Raw genomic sequence first — 17,563 nt, forward strand, 5'->3', positions numbered from 1 at the left:
ACAGTGAGTGGGTTTTGATTTTTTTTTTAATGAATTGCACCTTTTCATTGTTTTAGACAGTTGGTATTTTTAGTTGCATAACATTGAACTGAAATCTAATGTTTGTCACAAATCGACATGACTTCAAACGTTAGTCTCTCTTGTCAACAAAACAACTACCGGCAAAATATTTACACTCTGCAAATGTGTATGACAGTTCAAAATTTGTATGAAAAATACTATCCAATTAAATTAATGGATACACGTACACAAAACCAGGATAACATTTCGTTTACATTTATATACTAATATAATATTTATCAAGAGACATTCAATGTATAAGTAGAAAATCATAGAGATAAAGGTAAATGGATTTTTTTTTAACTATGCTGAATTCTTAGATAGTTAATACTAATATAATAATTTATTCATTATTTAATAGTTTAAATGGCTCATCACATTATTTTTGAAATATTGGGATAATATTCATTGCATAAGTTATCCATTAATACTTTAGAAGTATGTCATTTTTATATGAAACAAATGTTCACATTTGGGGACAATTTTAATTGCAAAACTAATTAGTATTTCTCTAATTGACAATACCCATTATCAAAACTTTAATCTTATCAGTATAGATTTGACACATTTAATCTGATCAAGACGATGTATTAGATATTCTGAAATTATATACATTTTAACATTAATCCGTTGCAATGTATATGTTTAAATAGAATGTGAAATACAGTACGTGGTAAATATACAACCGAAATTGTTAATATCAGGACTTGGTTAAATTGAAAAGTATTTCCAATTTCGTCAAGACAGCTGCTTAAGACTTATTGTATCTCTGATACTTTATTAATAAAGAAAAAAATCATTTATATTAGCAATTATCTGTAAAAGTTGTAATAAACCAAAATCGAACAAAAAAACACCCGAAAAACTGAGACGTATGCAAGGTTTCATGTTTCTATTTTATTGTTTTTTTTAGTGCAATCGAGAAACTAACATTAATTTTAATTATTTCAGTTTCAAATCTATTCAGGTATTTTCTTGTTTCAATACTACAGTTATTATTTTTGTATTTCGTTTATTATCTTTTATCATAATATATAAAGCTGTTCTATAAGCCTATTCCTGTGCGAATTAGATGTTATTTTAAAATCACTAAGCTTAAAAGTAATATTTTTAAAAATCTATGCTAACTTGTTCCTAAATCCAAATGACTTTTTTCAATTTGATATTAAAGAATACATCACCTTTGTATTTATATATATTTAAATAACATAACGGTAAAAGACTAGATTAAGATAACTGTAATACCATTTAATCCAGACCTTGATCATCTACTGTTCAAATTTGATGGTCAGTACAGTTGAAACGTTATGGTGCATCAATGTATCGACACAGGAAATATCAAAAATATGAACCGGTAAGATTCTCCATTTTAAATCTGAAGAAATAATTTAACTCTATAGTATAGAATTTAAAAAAATCAAATATACACTACCCATCTTTTTCAAACACATGTTTATTTTCTAGAAACGTTTTTATATAGTGTTCATACATAAAAATCCAAGCAATGCTGATCCAATATTATAACTTTAAGCTCAGCGAGATTTACTTTTTTTTGTGTATTAGATAACCTATGGGAATGCATTTGCATTCTATAATGTTAGAAAAAAAACTAGTGCCGATGGTTTATATATTTTTATCATGCGCATAATGTTACCGAAATTAAAAATAATTCTAAAAATGTTGCTAATTTAAATGCAAAATATACAGATACATTCCACTTATTCAATAGCATATACTGGGGGAGAGGGGCGAATAGGCTAAGACCCCCTTTTTGTCGATTATCTGTCAGTGGTTTATTTTTGTAGTATATTTTTCTGAGTTTTGACTGCCGTCCCTTTTTAAACCTTTTTCCAGTGGACTTTTCAGCCACCTTTTTGACTACTCCTGATCCCTCATTGATAGAACTAAATAGAATTATGTTAGTACGTGCTAATTTTTCACATTCTTGATGCAGAATGCAGTATAAACAAACTGTTAGTCATGCTTGGGAACAAACTTCCACTGAACGCAAAAAATCCAGTGTCAAAATATTTTTGTTTAACTTTTTATTGTTTTTCGAGGTGAGCATGATTGAATAATTAGATTAACAGGATGGCATTAATACCCTAACATAACACATGCAAAGTAATGATCCTTTGTAATAAACATTGAAAATGTCATAAACCTTTATTTTGTTTTAGGGAATGTCTTGGGTAACATTTGGAAGTCCTCTTTGGAGAAAGGACACAGTACCAACAACCATCAAATCACTTCCATCAATCGATGAAATGCGGCGAATGGAAAAAAGCTTTGTCAATGATGCAGTAAAAACACAGATACACCACAGTTCAAGACGGACAAATATTATTCCACATTATGACGCAATGGAAGATAGATTCGCCATGTCATACTTCAAGTCACCATTAACGCAAGCCATCATCGACAGAACATTAGCTATTAAGGTAAACGAAAGGAACGTGAAACTTTCTACAAAAGCCCCTATACACTGTACACGATGCTATTCATAAAACCCTTTACACACTACATGATGCTACGCACACACTCTACGATTCTATTCACACAACCCTATATATACCCTACGATACCATTTATATTGTTGTTTCCATCACATTTTAAAACAAATTGAACTGGATTTTTTTCTCAAAAATATAGATGTTTATTACATTCTTACACATTTAATAAGAGAAATTGTGTTCATGCTGTTAAACAGATATTTAAGGGTCAAATGGAATGCAGTCCAATATTTATGTTGAAATACATTTCCGTCTAAAGTAATCTAAAATACATGTCCGTCATAAGTAATCTAGAATATTTTCATGATAAGTGAGAAGTCAAGATTTTCGAAATTTAAGGTTAAAAGAAGAACTCCTGGTGATAATCTTTTAGGATAATCGAGGATTATCAACAGGGGTTAGAACGAGTTTGATCTGAAATTGATCTTCAGGTATTTATAAAATATATCCTTTATCAATTCAAAATAAACAAGTGGATTTTGGTAGAAGCTTGAAAGTGTTAGAGGTGTAAATAAATCAATTGAAAAGTCAGCTGGTGTTTATATAAGAATATAAACATGTAAACATGGAATCAAATGCGATATATTTTAAATAACTTGTAGGTAAACACGATATCTGACTCTACGATTTTTTTTGTATTCAAGATGATATGTGTAATGTTTTCGTTTGTCGAAGTAACCAATCTACAATCTGACGAACGCTTTTAAAATTGGGATTTGCAAACTTGCCAAAATCAGAAAAAGGATAAGGGATCGTGCACAAATACGCGATGATACATATACCGATTATTAGATTGTCCTTCTGGTGAGAATGGTATCTTTAATTTGATAATGGTTTATCAAGGAAGTACACAATTGTTGAAACATACATTTATTGGGTGTATTTTTCTGGTTAAAAATATCTTTCCTTTTAATAGCACATGTGTAAGAGAGAGGGATCATGATATAAAATCAAAGCCAAACTTGATAACTAACTAACTATCTGAATACTTCAGTTATAACATGCATAGTTTCCTAGATCATACGATGTATAAACAAAGATTGGTTGAATTGTTATGTGAAATAATGAAAATTGATAATACCTAAACAGAAAACTAAGTAAAACACTGTTATTTCCTATTAGTCTTTTAATGGAAGTCTCTTGATATCTTTCAACGATTACTTTTGCTGTTTGATTTTGTTGTTCATTTACCCCTTCCAATTTTCATGCGTTCTTACATTTTGCTTTGTTTTTTTCTCAAATGTTAGGTCTCGAGCGTACCCGATGAAGTTTGTTTCCGAAAAAATCTGCCATGCGCATAAGGTCGTAAATTATGTGTAGGCATGTAGACAGGGTAGTCTGGGTATGCATTAATATATAAACATAATGTATTGAACACGTTCGTCCCCATCGTATCTCATATCTCTTTTTATTTTGTCTTGTCAATGATGACGGAATGCGCTAAGTATATGTGTAGCAGACATTTCGACATACTATTATTCACGAGACATGCGAGAACATCAGCATATCTACTTATACTACTGTATACCAAGAAAAGGAAACACCAACATTGAACTTAATTACGCGAAGGAATGAAAATCAACATGTATAGCAATATAAACAGTCGTACTTTTACGTTATAACTGAATAAATAAATAAAATAAGTTAATAGATAATAATACCCGGTAAATAAATGTTAATAAAAAGAAACACAGAAGCTTTAATTCAAACCATTTGATTTTCAAGGAGATTTGCAATAAGAAATATTACTTTTATTTAAGAGATGTTGGAGGTACTAGTGTTTACATATACATCATTGGCAAGATATTTATAGTTTTAATATGAAATCAAAAACATTTACAGATTTTTCAATGTCAACTCGCTTAGAGTTACACGTAAAAGGTTTCAAACTTTCACTCTTAAGTTTAATTCACCAATTTGCAGTGTAAAATACAGAATGTTTACATTTAAAGTGTTTCGAACTTATATGAGACACAAACTAGCCATTCAATTTTGACGGTTCGTGTGACATTCAATTATCGATATGAAGTAAAGGGTTTTTATATTTTTTTTGCGCAGTCATTCAGTTTTAGTTATGAACATTTTCATCATAGAATGTATGCAGAATATCATGACTTACATTCAGAAATTGACAGTGAGGGTCGATTGAGACAACAGAGATGATTTCAATTTTCCCATATGCGATGATTCATTTTTAATCGACAGCACCTGCATATGGAGTATATTTCTCACAATTGATATGAAATTTCAAGGATAACTTTTCCTATCATGATAAAAAGTTGCCTTTTCCCTTGTCTAACTCAGTACCAGGCACATAAACAATCGGTATATGTAAATTCTTTAAACCTAATTCTCGAACAATAGTGGTTTTTAAACTTTGGTGTGGATGTTTTCGCTGGCTAAATGATATAAATGCCAATTCCAGACTGAGAAGGTGTGGACAAATCTACAATGAATTTTTTTAAAGACCCAATAGAAAACCAATAGAAAACAATGTTATCATAAAAGACTTTCTACTCTGCCATAAAAACGTACAGTATGTTATTTTAGTAGGCGTAACTCGTGTTTCTGGAATGACTTTGATCAGATAAACCAAAAGTTGGGAAGCAAAATTTCACAAACGTTTGAGTGTGTCAAAACCAAATCAGACGAAATACAGCAAGAAACATCCGCTAAAAAGTCAAATAAATATTTGAGATATGAATCCAGTCAAAACTTCAGTTATAACAGTGTTACGATGGACTTTAATATAATATATTTAAAAGACTTAAGAGTAACCTATACTTCTGATAGATAACGATATATACTTTGATTACGATCTTTAACAATAGTGCCAGTCCGATTTAAATCTTGTTACATTTTAACTATTCAAAGCAAAATAATGGAGAACAAGAATGTCCTATGTTTGTGGTTTATTAATTAATAATATATTTTTAATGTCCTATTAAATGCAAAATGTAAGGCAAATATGCAAAACGCAATCATCGATTTCTATTACAAGACATTATTAAGTTAAGTTTTCACAAACAAGTTTTGCTTGTTTTAAAATTAACAGAATAAACGACTGAAAAAGCACTGCCATTAATGTATATGGATTTACAAACACTGCAAGTTTGTACTACAACTTGCCGGGTCAGTATTTTTGTTGGTGGACTGTTATTCGTCGCGTTTATTATTCTCTGTAGACAATGTAGACAATGTTTCTGCATTGATTATATTGCTAGGATTCTTTGATGGTAACATTTGTAATTTGTACAAAACTAAAGCTGCTGCTCCTTTAGTCAGAGTTCTCCTTAGTCGGTTTTAATCGGTTATTGTCCCCTTTGACTGTAAATGTCCCCAAGGATTTTTATCTTTGGCATCCCAAACTTTTTAATTTGGAGCGTTCCTCTTGATGGTTAAACTTACGAAAGAAGAACCAAAAGTAATGGTACGTTTTACTTTTACCCGACAACGTACATGTACTTTAACTCTGCAGAGATCTTATAGATATGATATTTTATCAATTGCATACACTGAAGTAAATTGTTCTTTGTGACAGTTACATGTTGATAATGTACAAAAAGTTAATCTGCATTAAAATCATATAACTTATTTCATACAAATGTCAAGAACTTTGAATACTAAGGTCGTGTATGTTTTAAAGTACTAGCAACTGTAAATAAATAGGAAATTTATGTAAAACAAAAGAGGCGTGCCACTCTAGTGTTAAGAGGGAAAATTCAAAGCAATTTATTAATTTTATTTGATCATATTTGATAGAGTATTTGATTAAGTACTCAGAGAAGACGGTTATTTTGACGCAGACTATTGGTATGAATAGAAGGAGATATGGGTGTACCTCAATAAAACAGAACGGTACATTTCTGTGTCAAAATTCTATTGCTAGGTAGCCGTATTGTAATTTAACGATGACTTGAAAATATGACTAAATCCCTGATTTAATTATGATCTTAATAAACAAAAGTGGCAGCCTCATAAAAGCGTAGTAAAATTGAACAAATAGGACTGACATTTTGCTATGTCCTCTTTATCATCGCTGGTGTCAATGCAAATGTTGACATTATAATTTTTTAAAGACTTTTGCCTTTATAGTAATTAGTTGAATTAAAAAGGTTCATTTATACAATCACTATGACTTTGAATGTTTGGAAAACGTTTCATCATAATAAACCTTGCACGCAGGAATACTATATTGAACAAATAACTGAAATATATGGACTATCTCTAACGGGACACGTCCAGGAGGCTATCATTAAGTTTGTATCAGGTAAGTGTGAACTGATTTTAATTGACGTTTGATTTTTTTCGTTTTTATTTTTCAAAAATGTTCATTATGGTTACTCTGAAAATTAATTACTAAATGATGTTTTTATTATGCTGCCTTTATCTCTGACTATATTGGATATTACTGGAAACTTTTATAACGGGATGCATGTATACATATAACAGGAGACCTTTACGACGCACCTAGCCATATACTCCGTTTCAAGTTCTAGCGATTAGATTAGCGGTTTTCTCATCAATGTCTGGATGAATTAAGTTATTATTGGTACTTTTCTATTTCACTTTTTTTTAACTATCGTTCTTGAATGGTTTAATATATATATATATATATATATATATATATATATATATATATATAAACAAGTCTAAATTGAAAACAACGTTCAAACCTATGATTGCGTTGGATAAAAACCGCAATTTTTATACGTGTGCATGCAAAACAAATTTCTTGGTAGAGGGGTCTAAATACAGCACAAACAACATTTTCCAAAAGACCAAAAAGTGAAAAAGTATATTTTAACAAAACGCATTTGACTTGCAGGTCGAACAACGGATGTTGTTTAAGAACATCCGTTGTTCGACCTGCAAGTCAAATGCGTTTTGTTAAAATATACTTTTTGGCTTTTTTGGTCTTTTGGAAAATGTTGTTTGTGCTGTATATATATATATATATATATATATATTGAGGATCAAATTTGGTGTAGGGGGTAGCACTTTCGACTTTACATGCTAGGCTCATGGACGTCGAAAGATGTAAAAAAAATGTTTACATAGGTTTAAGTTTATTTACTTCAGTGTTTTAATTAAAAGACATTTTAACTAAAATTATTTACAAAATATGCGTTTTCGGCAACATCGCTGGACATAATTTTTTCATTTAATGAAAACTTGAGGTAAAATTTCTTTTAAGTTGAGGTGAGACTGAAGTAAAATAATAAAGTGTGGACATTTGTAAGTTAGATATAGAAGAGAAAGGATACCAATTGAAAACTTAACGCACAGCCGTATAATTTTTAGTCAAACTGTATATGTTTATTTAAGCCTTAGATAGAAAAAAAAAGGAACATACGGTGACTGTAATTAACAGCAGACATCAGTCATATACAATTCACGGAAGCAACCGTTCAAACAAGTACACGTTCTTTATTTCTATACTTGTATTTTGTTTTTCAGGAAATCAAAAACAAGAATGACATAGATATCAGGAAAAATATTAACAAGCTGAGTTTCCGGCAACGATGCAAAGCAACACCAACAGTGGAGGAAATACGACAGCGCGAGAAAAAATACGTCAATGACGCCATAATTACAGAAAAGAAACGTACAAAATATAAAGACATTATACCTGTATACGACGCCTCTAATGACGATCATTGTAAAGCATATTTTAATCGACCTGATGTAAAACGTCTTGTAACTAAAACATGTTCACCTAGAAAACCTTTATACAGAATATAGAATATATTGAATACGTGTAACTAGTCAATTAGTACATATCCATATAAAGCTATGAAGAATAACTGTCACAAAGTCTAAATATTTCAGTATTGGGATATTTAGAACCGGTATATTTAGATATGGAAGAATTGTCAAATTATTAGAAAACCCTGCTTTACATGGGTGTCTATTTCTTACTTTCGAAACGTTTCGTTTTATGTGAATAAAAAAAAGAGTTATCTCTCTTGCATTTGTTAGAAATAGACATCAGTATACTTTGTTTCTTTCGTAAACCAAGTTAATGCATTAGTGTCTTGTAGTTTTTAACAGATTCATATACACAATAGACATGTTTATTCAGATATTAGAAATAAGGATAGTAATCTTCATGTCGCAGAAGTTTGTACAACTGTAGAAACCACTAAAATTCTAAAAATTGTTCCGCAGAATTCCGCGTTGTCTGTTTTTGGAATTAACAATCATATAAAGTTTGATCATATGAAAGTTGAAATTATTTAGTTTTCGTGGCTAATCAAAAGTGTATAATGATATTAAATCCAAAGTAAATATGGCAGAAGTAGGGCAGTCATATTCCAATATATAGTTCCTTAACATTTTATCATCCTTCTAACAATTATACAAACTAGCAGTGATTACCACATATAGTAGTCTTGAAACACTTTTTTCGCATTGTAACATATTTTTTCATGAAAGTGCTGATTTTTATTTTCACTTTATATCTGTATTATAAGAATTCTTTCAATTAATACATTGTATCTGTATGTTCATAATTATGTTATATCAATAGATATTCATACGTTTCATTTTTTTTTATCTCGTTTACAAAAATGAGTTACATTTATTGTTCGTGACTATAGTAATCGTTATATATAGTGCATTTTATAACTTTTAGAGTTTGCAATATAATGTTTAGATGACAAAACCGAACTATCACTTAAAACTATCATATTATATGAAATAAGGAGGTGTGGTATAACTGACAATGATAAAACTAACCAACAGAGTCCAAATGACGTGGATTTAAATAAGTATAGGTCACTAATGTCCTTCAACAATAGGCAAAACCCATACCGTATAGTAAGGACATTTTTGACAGTTCAAAATATTATATCCAATTCTGAGCAATAACGACAGGATGAACATCTCGAGCTCTGAATAGTTGTTTCTTGCGTGTATATTTTCAAAAAGCCGCTTTATCAAAAATCGTATTTAAGATGTTGTGTTTTCGACGATTATAGCTATTTTTGCATATTTTAAATCGTCCTGAATGTGCATGAAATATTTACCACTGGACGTTTAGCAAACAATAATCAAGAAAACCATATTATTAAAATTAGCGTCAATTTCGTTATCAAATATTGTATAACCATTTGAAAACAATCCTACATGCAAGACATCATTGATTAAGTATTGAAAATAAAGGAATTGAGGGGAATATGATACTGTACATGAGACAAAGATCATCACATATTCATTGTAAAATATAATTACTTGAAGGTCTTCAACAGTAAGCTTATTACATCACACTTTTACAGCAACGTTTATATAGCACCGACTTAACTATAGTTCTAACCAAAGTAAGCTCTGAAATGAAAAAGAGGAAAAAAGAAAAAAAAATATTGATTAATAATGATTATAGTCATGTACACACACACATATATATATATATAACGATTGTACAGCTGTTGGTGGTTATTGTTAGTGTATGCGGTGTTCGAACGCACATTTAGAAAACCGTGAACATTTCGGACTTCTTTAACAAAAATAAATCGATGGTTCTAAGGCAGGTTTTTGTCGTACCATATGTTCCAGTATAATTAATTGTATACCATGTGTTTTACGACATTATACACTTCAAATGAGAGTCCATCAATGTCCTGCACTCTTACGGAGTAGGGAAGGTTTTAAACTTAAGTTTAACCCCGTAACATATCCATGTGCCTGCCCCAGGTCAGGAACCTTCTCAGTAGTTGTTTTTGTCATTTGGTTAATTGTTGTAGATGACACATCTTTGATAGTCTTCATTTTGTGTTCACTTTTATAGACTCGGAGCTAATTAGAACTTGACACATTTTACACACACCTTTCTATTGTCAAATACCCTAAAAAAAACTATGTTGACCACTAGAAATCGTTTTGTTTTGTACCGTTGGGTTTCTATCTCAGTAACGTACACTCCACATCTATCATTTATAAGTTTTCACAAACATCGGTTGTTATACGGACATATTGTATTTTAATGGCGGACAAGTGAGATCTCATATACATTTAACACGTCTCTAGTGAGTTTAAAAACTAAGAAACTGATAGTTTTAAGTGTTGTTTTTTGTGCTTTTTAATTTTTCAATGTCTGTATTGTTCATACCGATAACAGTCTTGTTTATGCTTTGTCAGAAAACATATTTCAATTTCAAAATGTCACATTCGGTGAAGTTTTAGGGTTAGAAAATTTACAAGACCGATGGTTTAAGTCTTTGGGTTAGATAAGAGTAATTACCAATCCGCTATTGCGTGCTGTCTAAGCAATTAATTAGGTCACTTAACGTTTTTATAGGAGTAACATGGCGGGTCCTATGTCGTGTTTTGTAGACTGTTGTTTGTATTCTTTTTGTTTTTTTGACATGGCATTGTCAGTTCGTTTTCGAGTGACTACATGTATGTATCCCTTTGGTATCTTCCGCCTCTCTTTTGTTCGGAATTGGTTCAGTCTTTTTTCTACATAATATCTCTGGGGCAGATTTCAGTATACATGTGTTGGGGAATAGCCATAATGATAACTTGCTCTGGTATATCGTATACAATGAGATATTTAAAAGCCATATGTTGGTCTAGATAGTCTATTATAACTATTCATAATGGGAAAGTGACAATCATTTTGTCATAGATCTTAGTTTTGTTGTCAACCAGGATGAAATGCAATAAGGTAGAGGTATAGTTCTCGTCTCTGTGGTATCCATGGTTTCAAGTTTGCTATGGTGTTTGGCTGTTCTGTTTAAGTTCTTTTGGTTCTTATGCTCGACAGCAATATTAGTATCAAATGCACATCACACAATATAATTCTACAACAGTTTAAGAAAAAATTCGAGCAGTCTTCTTAAAACGCTCCACCGTAAGTGCATGGGTTATATGTAACAAAAAAATTAAACTGGTAGATGAATTTACGATGTCGTGATATAATTGAACTCCTGATACAATGGAAACAGATGTAATTATACTTGGATATTAACTATCGTTATAAAAACACATACATTATACCTCATTTTCTGGTGACTAGAGGCAGTTTCATTAGCATAGTTACGGAGAATGTCATTGAAGCGTAGCATATGATCCTGGTCCAATTTACTACGGATCACTGTAGACCAGTGAGCCAGGGATCTCAGGATGATTATAGTGTGGATAACTTGGGAACAATTGATATTATATTGATATAATATCAAGTCTTACTTGAATTGCATTTTATTTATGATGCTCCGTTATGTACGGAAGCCCATTTAGGAACTTCCTTAAACTATACATTTGAATTCGAAATCACGAATAATAATCGTTATCACAGGTTAAATTTGAATGTGATAATGAATTTCTGGAATTAGTTATTACTAGGGATGTCAACGAGTACTCGAGTATTCGAGTATCGCTCGGTAGTACCGAGTATCGAATATCAAAACTATACTCGACTAATCGGTTTTCTGTTAGAATATTGCTGTCTTCTTTATATAAAAATGATCTTCTTGGAACCTCTTTCGGAAAAATAAATAGGCATCACTGATTAACTAGTAAATAAAATACATTTGGTTTCGAATGCTGTGCTAAGTTGTATTTAAAAATACCTCCGAAAATTTGATGGTTTTTACCTAGGCTAACACTTTAAATTAAACATGTCTTATCCATTCCATGACACCGGCTACGTTAGAGCAAATATTTTGGTCTGCAAGACTGTATTATACAGAGTTGCAAAACCGACTTCCCCCAATAACAGTTGACAAGAAAAAATAATGTTTCCAAATAAAATGAATTCGTTGCATCCTCTGGCGACCCTCAGTGCATGAATAATTAAACTTCTAATCCTTCCGCCTTTGTAAACATTAAATCTGTTTTCTTAACGATTACCACTTAGCACATACTTACACCTTCTCGTCCAATCAAATGGCTTATATTTGCCTTCTAATTTTCATAGTACATACTTTTCCTGTGTACTAAGTAACTACGCATGAATGACCACAAGGGTGAGATTTCATTGTATCGTAATCAAGATATTTTGAAATAAAATGCTGTGTTCCAAATTAAATTAAATAGTTTGTAATTAGTTTTCACGTTGATTTTTAAATATCCTGCTATAAAAATCTCTGGATCTAAAAATTGTTTTTGACAATTGCAAATTTTATCATTTAAATAAAGGGTAATACATATGGTTCTTTATATCTTGATTAGAGTACAACGATATCTTAAAATTATGATAATGTATCATCCATGCAATTACTTTGTACACAGAAAAGTGTGTACTATGAAACCTTGTGCAGGAAAATTAAAGCAACTTGGTGATAAACTTTCTTAAGGAAGGTGATCTATTTCGTCATGAATTGATTGATTGATTGATTATTGGTTGCTTAATGTCCAGTGGCAAATATTTCATGCATGTTCAGGACGATGTCATGAATTGAAAAACTGTGATTATGTCTGAAGATAATGTGCCACCTATATATATATATAAACATATTCTGATAAATCTTTTAGTTTTTACTTTGAAATAATAAAAAAAAACAAAACAAAACACAAAACCTATAATCTCTGATCTATTGGTAGTTGCTTTTTAATGCCTATCTGCTAGACTATATCTATGGGGACAAACTATCTCTATGTTTCAAAATTTATTATAGCTTTAGTTTTACTGTGAAATTAAAAAATGTTTTCAAAACATGTAAAGCTTCCACTGCAATTTAATTATTGCCTGCTTTTGGTCAATTTATTTTGTCATCTTACCATGTAAGAAGAACATGTATAGTAAAACACCGCTTTATAACAGTATACATACTTACACCAGCAGCTACCATCTTTTTATTCTGGAGTGAAGGGCCTTTTGAAATCACACATTTTACAATAATACTAGTGAGTAGATTTACAAAACTTCGTTAATGAGCTCCTTTTTACAAACACCTGTGATACAAGTAGTCAGCCAAATAAACTATCAATAGACCAATTAAAAGATTACTCGAGTTGTAAATATGTGCTAAATTGGATAGTCTATGGAAAGATATATACTATGAAATTAAGAGCTCGGGGCAAGCCCCTCGCTCTAAATTTCATAGTATATACCTTTCCTAGACTAACCTAGACATACTTTTGTTTGATATGGATTATCCTTGTTATAATTTTTAAACAGTTGTTCATTAAATTATATTAATTAGATTATTGTTTTTACTTAATTAGACTAAGTACTTGAGCTATTAATTATATGGTATGTAATTCCTTGTGGCAGATACTTATGTAGATGGTTTTTCGTCTATTAAACAACAAACCACAGATTGTAAAATACGTATTTTTGTGTTTCTGTGTTGTAGATATATTCCCGAGCGAGTACTCGAGTATCGCTCGATAAAACCAAAGAGTGCTCGATTAGTAATTGTTCACCGAGTTGACATCCCTAGTTATTACTGTAACAGTTTTTGTAATTCGTAACTACGAATTAAATTCGTTACCACATTTTTTCTAATTCGTGATATCGGATTAAAATCGTAATAACGAATTTTATAAATCGTGATTCGTCTGGCGTACAACATTTTAAGCCTTGTGTTCATGATTAGTTTATTTAGGTACACGATTAAAGATTACTTGAGTATGTTCCGATTGTCGTAGCTACTTCCCCATCTTTTTCCTGGATTGTGATATGACCGAATGAGACTTAACAACGAACTTGTACTGAACATTAGCAACACGACGGGTGCCACATGTGAAGCATGATCTGCTTACCATACTGGAGCAACTGAGATCATACCCATTTTTTGGTGCATGGGCCTACCGTTCGATTTGCTCAGCCTTTATATTAGCTGTTATGTTGTGTAAACTTTTGTTTGTCTTTACGTCGCATTTTTGCCATGACTTTGTCGGTTTCTCTCCGACATATGAGTTTTGAGTTTCCCTTTTGTATCTTCTGTATCTTTTCTTATTACTCGTGATTACCTTGAAAAAAAGCTGAGCGCACACTGAACAATTGATTACGATGCACATATGTAAATATACGACATGCACATTTGTTTCCATTGATTTTTAATCCCAAGAGCATATACTTTTTAAAAACTTTTCCCAATCGCATAAAACTAAAATAAAAAGACTTCCGATATCATAACTTATGATTCGAAATTTTCGAAAACCAAAGTCCAATTGGTCAGTGATTGAACAAGTGACGCTTTATAAAAGTCAGTGCAGATGATACACTTACAAAATATGCAATAGGAAAATACTCTCAAATAGAATTGTATATAAAAATTCTGCAAGTTTTTCTGCAAGTTTTTCTAACCTAGCCAAAATTTTGAATAATGTTTAGTTATATTTTATGATTTAAATGGGATTAATTATCTTTTCAAACAATACAAAAGTTTTTAAATACAAAAAAATCACGACTGTCCGATCCAGAGGAAATTTAGGTTTGTAAAAGCAGCGCTTATTTCTATATGGTTTGTTAAAAAAGTTTCTATTTTATAACTACCCGCATGTCGATCAAAATCTCCATTTAAATTATTAATAATTGAAAAGGAAAATAATTTCGGTTCCTGAAAAAAATTAACACTAGCAACACCAAACAGACAAGAGGGAAAAAACAAAAAATCAAACAAAAAATCAAACAAAAAAACATAAATATTATAAGTTGTTTTTTAACCAGTAGTGAAACGTTCATGTAAATAACCGCAGATCAATTATAATTCCATAGATAAGTATTAATTTAGATATATATTCTATATATGCCTGTACCTGTCAGGAATATGGCAGTTGTTTTTCACTCGTTTCGTTGGTTGATAACGTTTGATTTAGTTAGTTTTTATTGACTTCCCCATTTTGAATTTACTTTGGAGTTCGGTATTTTTGCTATACTTTTTTTCTGATCATAGATACCAGCGACTAAATTCACTAAAATTCTTATGAAAAAAATAAATACTCGTAAGTCATGAACATTCCAGTATAACGTACGATCACTTTTTGTCGTAAGTGTATGTGAAAAGAGCCCAAGGATCAAAATTTTGTACGCCAGACGCGCGTTTCTTGTTCAAAAGACTAATCAGTGCGCTCGTTTAATCATTGCACAGGTTTAATCCTCCATTTTCTACATAAGGAAATGCCTGTACCAAGTCAGGAATATGACAGTTGTTTTCCATTGTTTCGTGTGTTTGAGCCTTTGATTTTACCATTTGATAAAGGACTTTCCGTTTTTAATTTTCCTTGGAGTTCGGTTATTTTACTTTTTTTTTTCTCGAATAAAAAAAGGTTAAAAAGGCCAAAAAAAAACTAAGTAGAAAAGAATTGAGTCCCTATAATTCCGATAGGTTTTTGCCAAAAACAGCTAAGGTACTGGTAATCTATTCCTGGGGTAGGAAATCCTTAGTATTTCAAAAATTCAAATTTTTGTAAACAATTAATACCATATCAATGTAGTGCAGACTACTTAGCTGGTGATAACCTCGAGGAGGAAACCTCCACCAGCAGTGGGATCAACCCAGTGGTTGTAAATAAACTCATCATACATGTAGATACCAGAGTTAAAATTATTACATTGTAAATACTGTAATGACTACTAGTAACTAACGCTCAACATGCCAGGTACATTTATTTTGCTTCCAATCATCATTCAAAAAAAGACAGCTACGTGTACTTTTACATTTCATCAACGACATAGTGGGATAATAACCTTCAGTCAGGAAATTAAAAAACATTCGTATTAATTGTGAATGGAAACACATTTGAAAATAGCAACTACTTGCAAATTGACCCCTATGGATGTCATTAATCATCACCAATTAGAAAATATGAAAGCTGTTCAATACATTTCAATATCTTTAGGTTGCACAGTTCTGATCATTGTGAAATCTTCGATTATAAATACTTGAAATGTTTTGTTATCTCAGATGTTTTATCTGTTTAACTGTACCTGTACAAAAACGCAGAAGCTCGACAAAATGAGATATGGAATAGATTTTCCAAGGAATAAAAGGTTTATAGTTTGAATGATCGGTTACTTTTCAACAAGATCAGGTCTGACTATACATGTATAATGGAATAATCTAATGTGCTATCACACACATTTTTTCTTATATGTCACAATCTGATTGGATTTAAATAGCTTGTTGAGTTTGATAATATACATGTTTATTGTACATCTATGGTTTGATTGTCTCTTTGGTATCACCCGCCTCTTTTTATTAATACCAAACCAGTCTATTTGGTTTTAGATTTTGATCGGATCAGCAATTTGACAAACATTGCTTTTCTATGATAAATTCTAAAATAAGAAATACTTCTTATACATCTCACGATTTAAAGTTTTTATTTAATGCATCACTTACGTTCTATAATTGAGGAATTCTCCTGAGGAAGAAGTATTTACATAAACATCATGGTTGTTATCGATAGGCAATTAAGACTGACTTCAACGACTTGATTTCTGATTGTATCCAGGGATCTCTAAACAAAGCAGGAAATTTCTTGAGTGCAAAAAGAACTTAAGGACAATTTTAAACAAATAAACCTACTTTGACAGGAAATTGAATCTATTGTAACACAGACATTGTGATAGCACCTATTTTATGATATTAAATCTGTAATTTGCACTTTTGTATAATCGCTATATAATTTCATTTGATTTTAAGGAGATATCAATCACCCGTCCTATACAGGGATCTGAAATCATTGGAATTTTATACAAGCAAGGGATTTTAATGAAGAAAACAAATATGAACGGTTGATAAATTAAAACATGATTAAGAAACTAAGAATCCAGTTCCCCAGACACATTTGATTTAGTAAGTTAACTGTATCTGACTACTCTTTTAATGTCCCTTTCGGTCACATCAATGCTAACGTTTCTTCGTATTTTTACATCCCTGACTTTCAATATTAGGTTTAAACGTTCCTGCCGAAGGTAAATCCAGAAATGTGATTCGGATGCACGAAATTTAAAGTGTTATTTTCTTATACTAGCACTGGGTCAATACCACTGGTGGTTGACTGTTAGTCCCCTATATCTTCAGCTCAATAGACAG

General features: G+C 31.1%; 1 protein-coding gene across 2 annotated transcripts; it reads left to right on the top strand.

The window, feature by feature from the left end:
* Positions 1–303: 303 nt before the first annotated feature.
* LOC127730169 (uncharacterized) lies at positions 304–9,119 on the top strand. 2 transcript variants are annotated; one of them, XM_052238429.1, is made up of 3 exons: positions 304–343; positions 2,241–2,501; positions 8,034–9,119. In XM_052238429.1, the coding sequence occupies exons 2-3, from the start codon at positions 2,244–2,246 to the stop codon at positions 8,316–8,318; spliced, it is 543 nt and encodes a 180-aa protein (XP_052094389.1). In that variant the 5' UTR covers positions 304–343; positions 2,241–2,243; the 3' UTR covers positions 8,319–9,119. The 2 variants fall into 2 exon arrangements, with proteins under 2 accessions (XP_052094389.1, XP_052094388.1); XM_052238428.1 differs by lacking the exon at positions 304–343 and adding an exon at positions 1,282–1,414.
* Positions 9,120–17,563: the final 8,444 nt, after the last annotated feature.

This window comes from Mytilus californianus, unplaced genomic scaffold (assembly GCF_021869535.1).
Source record: "Mytilus californianus isolate M0D057914Y unplaced genomic scaffold, xbMytCali1.0.p SCAF_2, whole genome shotgun sequence".
Taxonomy (NCBI): domain Eukaryota; kingdom Metazoa; phylum Mollusca; class Bivalvia; order Mytilida; family Mytilidae; genus Mytilus; species Mytilus californianus.

Excerpts from the sequence above, each read along its gene's own strand:
- LOC127730169 (XM_052238428.1), top strand. The coding sequence starts at position 1,379 with ATGTATCGACACAGGAAATATCAAAAATATGAACCG. Across the intron at positions 1,415-2,240 it reads AATATCAAAAATATGAACCG|GGAATGTCTTGGGTAACATT; the intron begins GTAAGATTCTCC and ends ATTTTGTTTTAG. Across the intron at positions 2,502-8,033 it reads ACAGAACATTAGCTATTAAG|GAAATCAAAAACAAGAATGA; the intron begins GTAAACGAAAGG and ends TTTGTTTTTCAG.